Source organism: Empidonax traillii, unplaced genomic scaffold, assembly GCF_003031625.1.
Source record: "Empidonax traillii isolate 1590-97213 ecotype Southwest subspecies unplaced genomic scaffold, ASM303162v1 scaffold30:size3273891, whole genome shotgun sequence".
Taxonomy (NCBI): domain Eukaryota; kingdom Metazoa; phylum Chordata; class Aves; order Passeriformes; family Tyrannidae; genus Empidonax; species Empidonax traillii.
In genome coordinates, this window is record NW_020955223.1 from 2837326 (window position 1) to 2847927 (window position 10602).

The 10602-nt window shown below is 39.8% G+C and overlaps 1 protein-coding gene across 1 annotated transcript; it reads right to left on the reverse strand.

The window, feature by feature from the left end:
- Nucleotides 1–6212: 6212 nt before the first annotated feature.
- Nucleotides 6213–9911, reverse strand: NDUFA4 (NDUFA4, mitochondrial complex associated). The gene is made up of 4 exons (XM_027911058.1): nucleotides 9749–9911; nucleotides 9060–9148; nucleotides 8661–8721; nucleotides 6213–6432 (listed from the first exon to the last, which is right to left on the reverse strand). Exons 1-4 carry the CDS (start codon nucleotides 9788–9790, stop codon nucleotides 6376–6378), a joined length of 249 nt encoding a protein of 82 aa, XP_027766859.1. The 5' UTR covers nucleotides 9791–9911; the 3' UTR covers nucleotides 6213–6375.
- Between the last annotated feature and the right edge of the window lie 691 nt (nucleotides 9912–10602).

Here is a 10602-nt window from a genome sequence, read left to right on the forward strand (position 1 = left end):
TGGTTACCAGGCCAGCTGTGAAAGATTTGCTTTGACATGGGAAACAGGCAAGGATTGAGTCTTTGGCAAGGTTTGAGTCATCTTTTTTATCTTCACTGTGTAAACACTGCATGGTCACTCTAGATCCCTTTTATGCACTCAGCTGTTTTAGTCTGGACCATTAGTGAGCTCCTGACTTTATTCCCCTCTGCCAGAGACTGACGAAAGGAAACAATTGCCAGGGTCCTGGGTAAAATGCAGGTTGGGTTCTTTGCAACCCATTCATCCATCCATGAAAAAGAGTTCTTTCATATTTAGATGTTGTGCCACCTGCATAAAACAGCTCCTGGAAATTTTGTCTCTCTTTATTTTGGGAAGACTCATATCCAACCACATACTTTGCGACATTTCATTAGAGAAAAAGTGATGGGGTCCCTTCTCTGATGCTGAGTAACAATTTGCTGAACACCTCTTTCTGGTGATGCAGGTGTTCAATTTTCATACATAAAAATAAAATTAAATTTAAGATGGAAGAACTTTTGAAATCCTTTTTCTGTTTGAAGGCATAAGACAAGTTTTCTTCAGGAACAATAATGTAGGGTGAGATATAAAATACTACAACCTTAAACTAATATAAACAGTTAATGAAATAAAAGAAAGAATACAAAATTAAAATACATATAGTTCAGACACAGTTCATATGTACATTCTAAGTTGTTTGAGTGTTTTAGAAATTGTGTTATTATGAGGCTAAGCAAAAAGAAAGAATACTATTTTTAAAATCAACTTGTCTTTTTTATTTCACACTATGGTACTAACACAAACTTGTCATTAGCAATCCAAATTCAGAAAAGGATACACCAGACCTTCTTCTGCAGTTATTCTGCTACTGTTTTTTTATTTTGTGCAATTATTTACCCACTGGAATATCATGCTTTTGTTTTTACTCTCAGCTTAATTTTCACTGCATCCTAATAGGCCAAGCAGTCAGGGTAGGTGTAATGAAAAACTTCTGCATTGCCAAATACATGTAGAAATTGATGGACATAAACAAAGGAAGCTCCTGCACTAAAACCACAAACTTACTGTAATTGATATACAAACTGGTGCAGCTCCATCTGCCTAATCCATCACATGTCTATTGCTCCTTTTTTTTTCTGGAATAATTCCTGATTTTACCTGGGCTCTTAAAAGGGGAAGAAGAGAGGTAATTTGCACATGCAAAATACCCACTTCAATGATCTCTGGTCATTTTAAGCACATTTTTTTTTACTGCAGAGCTGAATTTTCCTCCCCTAAGCTTCCAAAAGCTAGGAAGTTAAGTTCGTTTGACACAACATGAAGATAAAAACATCTGAAGCGAATTATCCCCTTAACACTATCAAAATTCTGTAGACAATCCTGAGGGGTAAGTGGTACTAATGTAGGCAGTTTGAAACTGGGATGAAATTCCATTTCCTTCCTGTTGATGAGTTCTGCTATCTTCCTACTCATAGTCTAGAAAAAAAAAAAAAAGAAAAAGAAAAAGAAAAAGAAAAAGCTATCAGTACTGGGGAAATCTTATTAGATTCAACTCTATTTTTAAACAGCTAGGATCAAAATCTTCATTCAGACATACTGGTGCCACCCCATTAAATTCCAGCAGTGGCACCACTGGTAGAGAAAGAATGGCACTCAGATTTTTCACCATTAAGTAATCTGTTTTCATTACCTTCCCAGCAGTTTGTTTCATTTGCCTGCAGTAGGGAAACTAAAATTAGAAAACATTTCATGTTCATAGTTAGTTTGCTTCCAATGTGAAAAAAACAAGTCTATAAATTTGTCTATTGGGTTATGGCTTGTGCAGTTCTCTTGTAAAGTTGTCTTTACATTAAAGTGATGAACTGTAAATGGCATAGTGCATTATTTTGTCCAAAGTAATTCAAATTAATGACCCTAGAAATATTATTTTAGGTGTCTGTTATAAAGCATTGATAATACCCATGAATATTAGCAGCAGAATTCCTATTCTTCTTTGTAATGTATGCACTGCCATGTGTCGACAAACTGTTTTCTGATTATCTTCAGAGCTTGCTGTCTCTTGCAGGAGTTTCACTTGCCAGTCTCGTGCCAGTTCTAGTAGCAAATGAATGTCAGGTAGCTGATAGCAAACTATCATAAGTTTGAATGCATGTTTCCAGCCTTGACTTGCATATTTAAGTTCCCATTTCACATTACCTAAAGTATTACTGATTTTGACTGAAAATAGAAAAAAAACCCTGAGAGCAACTGTGGTGATCTCTTAGGCTCTTCACCTAGTAACTGTGAGAATAATGTTCACTTAAAAAGTCTAAAAATTTACATGAAACTTTTTAAAAGGAGAAAAATAAAAAATGTAGAATACTTTTCTGGTTCATATAAATGTTACTCTGGATGCTAAAAATAGATTTGCCTCTCAAGAGGTGTGCATTTTCTAGCACTGTCTGGCTCTTGCTGTTCTTGCTAAGAAAGTGTTAAGCCTTACAAACCATAGGTAATAACACTTTGAAATTATTGAAAAAAACCCCCACCAACTTTCATCCAAAACACATGGCACCAGAATCAGCACACATTTGGGAAATATGCCATAATAACAATGTCCAGAGACACTCTTAAGAAGCTTAAAGATCAGAGGAAGAGATGAAATGATTTGAGCTTCACAGGAACTTCTCATGACTAAATGCTGATGTCAAGCCTACTTCTATGGAAAAGTGGATGGATCATGAAATCACAATAGCATGAAGTCAATCAACTTCTAGATTTCAAAACAGAGGACTGAAGAGTAAGCTTTCTATGAAGGAATATAAAAAACCCTAGAGTGGCAGTGATGCAAGTGAACACCAGTTTTCTGGATTCTCACAGACCTGTTGTGCTTCACTTTTTCCTGGAAAATTGGTTCTCTAGCTCATCCAGTTGTTTCCATAGTAAGGCTGGTCATCAAGTAGAAACAATAACTTTGTCTGTACTTGCACATCTCTAATTTTTTTCAGTAACTCATTGGAAATACATTTTTTAAATTCCTGTAATAACTTTTCAACTTTTCTTTCTGACAAAGTATTACAGACCAATCAGCATTAAACACACATTTGCTCAGTTTTAAAGGTCATTCGATAGTCACACACCAAACTATCTTTAAAGGTAAAGCAGAGCTTGAAAACACATCTGAAATGTATTCCTCAGATGACATTTGGGTAGAAATCCTACACAAAATTTAAATGATTCTTTTACTATCAGGCACACCTGTCTAATTTCTTAGAGGCAGCTAGATTCTTTATACCCACAAGGAGCTTTCCTTACTGCAGGCAAATAATATAAATCCTACAACATGCTGCGTGGAGGATTTGTTCATGTGCCAGAACTATGGAAACCTGTAAGTCTTTCTATCCTAGATGGGCAGAATTAATTCCAGATTTAATCATCCTGCTGCATATCAGGACCACTGATAAGGAGGCACAAAATAACTGTGTTAATTGAAATCTGACAGTGGCAGGCACAATGCTGTACTGTAAAAAATAAGAGATGTATCTTCTGTATGTGGCTCATGAACAGGACACGCAGGCCAGGCCCACACTGATCATTAAAAAAAAAAAAAAAAAAAAAATCTGCCACGAACTGAAATTTAGCAGCTGTATCCATCTCAGTCAAAACTAAGACAGCAGGATATCAGTCTCTCTTAGATAACACAACATCTGCTCAAGCAAAATGACATGCCATGGTGTTAATGAAGGATTTCACTTTTCCTACAGATGACGGGATTTCATTGTTTCATAGAAGTTAACAGCCAAAGATAAACATAAGAAGCTGGATACTGTACTGGATACTGACAGACCACTACCAAGGACTTATAAACTAGATCCAAGCAGGCATTTTGGTTTTGAGTGGAATAAATGATTTCTTTGTCCCTAAGGAAAACCCAGAGTGAAAAAAACTAAACAGGAATTTATGGCCTTGCAGGACTGCAATTTTAAGAACAAAAACAATATAAAAAATAACAAAACAAAAAAAAAGGGAACCAGGGACTAACAAAGTGCATTTGTAAGTTTAAAAAAACAAAACACAACCGATAAAAAAAAAAAAAAGAGGAACTAATAACAGATCACAGAACTGAATTACTAGGGTATTCTATCAATCTGTAAGTCTACTATGAAATATCAAAAATTGTAGAACTGTTGTTTTAGGAATTTGAAGAACACACACTGTACTGCTACCAGTGAAGTTGGTGGGGTTTTTCCTAATTTTTCTATGTCACAAAGCTGAAGATTTAAGCCAGTGCTTAACTTCTGCTCACAGAGTAACTCTAGACAGACTTGCAGTAAGTAGCATGGCCTAAAGCCTTAGAGGTGTGAGGGTTCAACAATAAGAAAAATAGCTGCAGCATACAGCATAGTATATGAAAATTGTCATTGGTTGAGCTGCTAACTCACACAGAATATGCAGCATTCTTTGTTTGATTCAATTTCCAAAAAGAAACTATGTTACATATTTTGAACTACTCGGTATTTCGGTCATTAAACATTGAGAAGGAAAGAAAGAAAATTCTTAGGATATTTTATTAGTTTCAAGTTTGGCAACTAATGGTGACTATTGTCTGTTACTACCTAACACATGACAAAAGTTTACCCCTAAAAGGAAAAAGTGCAAGTGTCCCCTCAAGACAATGACTTTTAGAATGATTAAGCCTTGAAGACTTTACATTTTGTATATATTTAGTAGCAAGTATGCTGCAACAAGACAAGTAGCATTGAATGAATTGCTCTTTTGTTTTGTAGTCAATCCATAAAGCTTTAAATAGCTTAAGTAATTGTTAAATATTTTTGAAGATGTCAAGGGCAGAATATTTATTTTATCTTAGGTGCCTTTATTAAGAAAAACATGAGCCTGTACCCTCTTCAGCCCTGCCCAAAAGGAACAACCTTGTCTCACCTAAGAATCCATCTTGCTTCCTGGATATTGACCAGAGACACAATCTGCATTTGAAGATATAAAATCTAAAAGAACTGCCAATTAGAACGTTATAAAACACACTTCCACTTTTACATGTCATACTTTTAAAACTGAACAACTAAGATTTCAACTAAATGTTCTACTTCCCAAAAATATTTTGATTCACCTACAGATTTTGCCCACCACTAAAAACACCTCCTCTCTCTCAACACTCATTTTCTTCTTCAAACTCCATCAGAGCCTCTCAACCAACCAAATGAAAACCGTAAGTTCACCATTTTGGTATATGCAAAGATAACCTCAACTGCTACCAAATAAACCGCATCAACTTACCTGCAAGATTTTTCCGTATAAAATATGGAGTCTTCGCAAATGTTATTTTACAATCATCAGAGTAGTCTTTCTTCTCCAGTGAAAGTTCTTGCTCCTTGATTTCCTTGACTCTGTCCTTATTATTTATAACAGCTCCTATGGTTATCTACATTCTTAAGAGTCTACTTGAAGCGTTTCAAGATACAAACAGCTGTACTCTGCCTTAGTCCAGAATTACATCCCTTATCCAAGGAAATGCCAGATGTTCATTGAAAAGCACAAAGAATCTACCATTAGTTACAGACTTGCCAAGGTGTTTTCTTCTAGTCTTCCCATAGCAAGACTCAGTCAAATACGGAAGTATAAGGTTTTGCTCTTCCTAAAAGTATTTTAGTTCTTCTCAAAACTTGTACCTTGCCCTGCTGTGTGCTTCCTTAAAGCTGTGATCCACAGGAAATTTTGAGTATGTTTGTAGAATTTTTTAAGTATTGAAAGTTGTCTTCCTGTTTATTAAAAAAACTGCTTGACTTCAGAAAACAAACAAAAGAAATAAAATCTTCTGGAAAGACCTTGGTCTTTTTTTTTTTTTCCTTCTCTCCAGCAATATGGCAAAATCTGTTGCCTCCCTGCTGGATAATGACTTGTTGGCATTGACTTCTCTGCCACAAAAATTTCTTAAAGTGAGAAGTAGATAAATTCAGGTGCAATTAAAACCAAATATTTATATGCATATTTTTATGCACACACGTATTTATATATGTACTTTCAAGTTCTTCTAATTTGGTACTGCATAAGTATGCAATTATTTCTCTGGTCAACAGACTGAGTATAAAGCCCACCCAAACAACTCTGCTTTCTTTCTGAGGAAACATGAATTCACTTTTGTTTACTGACAGACCATACAGCAAAAACTGTTAATAGGAGGATATTGTCATTTTGCAAAATGAAAGAGCAGACACTTCAAGTTTCAAACATTTATTAAGCCTCAACAAAACAGTTTCAAACACATGACCTAGTGCTGCGTGAGGCAAGTTTGATTATTTCCTGGATGATTAAGCATGACAACTGTGCGGACGGCTTCCGGAAGACCTTTCTGTGCAGCTTATGGACGTGAGTGTGTTTTCAGAAGTCAGGGCGGTCCTTTTTCAGTCTACTGTAGTCTACATTAACCGAGTAGAACTAGGAAAGAGAAGGGAAAAAAAATTAGTTACGAAGCTTGACTATCCATTTTCCCTGGTATTTACTGAAAATATGCATCATTTGAACTCATGTCAGGAAACTGAAATCATATTTTGAGTCTGTGAACTGGACAATAATAAATAAATAAATACAAATTTTACATGAGCATAATTTTTTAATTCTGCATTCGGTATTAGAAGCTCTTCATTTAAAATGAGGTAATGCTCATGTCTTTAACTAGAGAAAACCCACAGTGTTTCTTCTTTAACCCTCAGAAGTCCATTCAGAGGAACTTCTTACAGTACTGCTGTATGTAACACACAGTGCCAGAAGGGAACATTTAGAGTCAAGTTTGCAAAAGACAAGTTTGGTTTAAGTAGCTGCATCTAGAACTGCAAAGGATGACAAGCAGGAATGAAAGAAAATAACAGATCACATGCTCAGTTTATATTACCTTAAGTGGATCCTACTACAACCATAACAGTCACTGAGCACAATGAGTTTACAGGCTAAAGGCAGATTTTAGCCTCCCCACGACTTAATATCAAGCATGTGATGCTATAGTTTTTCTCTGAAAAAAAGAAATCCTTAACTATTAGCTTGATTATTTTTTACTATGTGCAATCTTAAATTTGTTTAACCTTTTTTAGAGAAAACAAGAGAGCCTACAGCACACTGAAATTACAGCTTCCTGTGCAACTCCTACAGTAATGATTAGGTCTTCAGCTTCTTTTATTTGAGAAGACTCAGGAAGTTAATATAAAAAAATTAGGTTTACAACAGAAGAACAATCTCTTCAAAAGTTAAACTTTTTATACCAGAAGATTTTACTAAACAGTGATTCTCAGTTTAGAGCATCTGTCTTTTTCATTTCCCACAGTGATTTGGAAAAAAAAATCCCCAATGATACACACACCCAAATATGGCAAACCCCAAGGCTGTGTTTGCATGCTAAGGCAGAAGGGGAATGCTCCACAAGGCATGCACTCCTTAAAAGAATTTGTGCTACGCACTATGTTGAATTTGCCTAGTTTAGATACTTAAGAAACAGCCACATTCCAGAAGCAGTAACAAAAACAAAGTATTATGTTCTTCCTGGACTTTTAAAGGAACCACAACGTATTTTATTTCAGAGTGTAGGGTTTTTTTTGCTTATTTCACCAATTGGAATAGTAAGAGATGGTACCAAACAGACACTAGCTTTGAAAATACATTAGGTTTGATTTTTAAGTAGCTTGAGAATAATCTTAAAATATTCTTAACAGCAATCTACTAAAACAGTACTCCTGTGCAACATGATCAAAACATGATTCATGTCCGGAAAACGGCAATGAAGGTGGTGCAAGGTCTAGAGAGTAAGCCATATGAGGAGCGGCTGAGGGAGCTGGGTATGCTCATTCTGAAGAGAAGGAGGCTCAGGGGAGACCTTATCACTCCCTACAACTACCTGAAAGGAAGGTGCAGCAAGGTGGCAGTTGGGCTCTTCTCCCATGCAACAGGCGACAGGACAGGAGGACATGGCCTCAAGCTGTGCCAGGGGAGGTTCAGGTTGTACATCAGGAAGAATTTCATTACTGGAAGGATTGTCTAGTTGACAAGGTGTTGTTTGGTCAAAGGCTGATCTTAGGAGGTCTTTTCCAACCTAAATGATTCTGTGATTCCACGACTTTTGTAAATTTTCTTTGCATGCTTCCTTGTTAGTTCAATGAAATAAACTGAATATCAGTTATAGAATATTTCTATTGCATCCAGTTACTTAGAAACAACTGTTTTGTTTTCAAACAATCAACCGGAGAACTGAATTAGTGTTTCTGTTAAACACTTACATTTTCTTGCAGTGCTTCTCATGAGTAAAGGCCAACAGTTTAGACCTTAGAAAGCTTTAGGTCACAACTTCTGAAGTTTTGTCCCTCTCCCTGGAGTTAATTTCTCAGCATTATGAGTTAGTATATTCTTCCTTGTAGATATAGCCTCTCTTTTTCTAAGAGTGCAACATATATACACTTATGTATATACATAGATATGATTGCTTTCATACAGACTCCATTATCAACCAACACTAGGAAAGTTTTAAGTCTCAAATTCAAACCTCTAGAAACAAACAAATGTTGCACAGCAGAGGAAATACATCACTAATTCAGCTACTTTCTAACATAACCAAACATCCTAAACAAATAGGCTACATTCCTGACTTTCTATTTCCTAAAAATCTCTATTTCTCATTTTACCTTGTACTGGTCACTGGGAGACAATTTGTTCCAAGGTTCTGGGTTATTTTTCTTGTCCCAGCTATTGAGAGAAATGCAAAATATGAGACCGTATTAAGAGAATCACACTATATTCAAAATAAAAAAAATAATTTGTATATGTACTGTGATTATTAGGCCTTAGAGTCATGCATCCAAACAAGTTTCCATAGAAAAAGGCATAGCCTTTTGTCAGCAGTTTCTAAATATCATGCAGTAAACAAACAGATCTCCAAATCAAAGCAGTCTTCACACAGTGTCACTAACACTGGACCAAGACATTAAGGCCTCCAGGAACACAAAAATTAGGGCAGTGAAGTCCAATACATGCAGCAAGAACACTGGGCACTGCAAATTACTATATAATTACAGTATACGTACCTGACCTCAGGGTTGAACATTGCCAAGCGCATGAGATACAGGCCTGCGCCAACGCCTCCCGATCCAATGATCACAAACAGAGGGATCAGCTGGAACAACAACAACAAAATTATATATCATACCACAATGTATCAAAATAGCATTAACACACAACGTTTCTGATTTCAGTAATGGCAAACTCAAGAACAAGCTCAAACACTGTGAGCCGTAACACACAGCCCTCTAAATCCCTGGCATAAGCTCCATGTTTGTGGTACATCTCTGAGGTCACAGAGGAACCACCAGCAGCTACGAAGAAACACGAATAAAAAAAATGACGCTGCACGCAGAACAACCAAACCAAAAATCAAGTAACAGCGCTGTTCTGAGAGACAAACATCCGCCCCTCCACTGCCGAAACAACCTCTACCGCTTGTTCTCCGGTCATGCAGTAAAAACACGGGAGTGGGGGTGTGGGGGCAAAGGGATGCGTAGGAACAACGGCAGAGCCACCCTGGGCCTGGCAGCACAAGCAAGGCCGCACAGACCGGAGGCAAATGGGACCTGTCCGTGCCTGCCCGCTTAGGTGCCCAGTATGCACAGGAACGCCAGGAGCGGAGGGGCGAGAAGGGGGAGGCCGCCGGGGCCGGGGACACCGAGCGGCGAAAGGGCAGGGCGGGCGCGGGGCCGGGGCCTGGCCGGGCACTCACGGCCGGGTGCTTCTTGGCGTGGGTGACGATGACGCGCAGCATGGTGGCGGTGGCCGCGGGCGCTGCGCAGGTCTCGCTGTCGTCTCTGCCTCCCCTTTCGGCCGCCGAGCCCCAATGTCACCGAGGCCCCCGCCGCGGCAGGTGCTGCGGCCGCAGCCCGGATGTAGCAGTTCCGGCGTTCGCCTGATCGCCCGGCGCCGCTCCCCCAGCCCGCCCGCCCGCCTCGCCCGCCGTCCGCGCCCGTTCCCGCCCCGCCGAGCGGCCTGGGCTGTGCGGCCTCAGTGTTACCGCGGCCCCGGCCCGCCCGCACCGCCGGCAGCGCCGAGGGGGAACAGGCAGCAGATGGGGCACCCCGGGGAGCCGGGCAGGCGGCGGCACTGCCCCTGCTGCCCGCTGAGCGCGGGCAGCGCCTGCGCCGGGGCCGCCCGGGACGGGCAGGGGGGTGGGGCAGCTGCCGGAGCTGCCGGTGCCTGGGGGCTGCCCCGGGGCTGGGGGGCTGGGGGGCTGCCGGCCCGCCCCTGGCAGAATCACAGGGTGGGTCAGGCTATAAGGGACCGCAGTGGGTCACCTGGTCCTGCCTCCCTTCACAAGCAGGGTCGTCCTAGAGCACGTGGCACAGAGTTGCACCCGGACGGTTCTGGAATGTCTCCAGCGAGACTCCACAACCTCTGTGTCAATCTGTTCCGTTGTGGGGTCATCCACACAGTAAAGAAGTTCCTCCTACTCATTTGGAACTTCTGTGTATTAGTTTCTGCCCATTGCCTTGTGTCCTGTTGCTTGGCAGCACTGGGAAGAGCCTGGCTCCATCTTGACTCCCCACTCTGAAGATTTATGCACATTGATGAGTTCCTCTC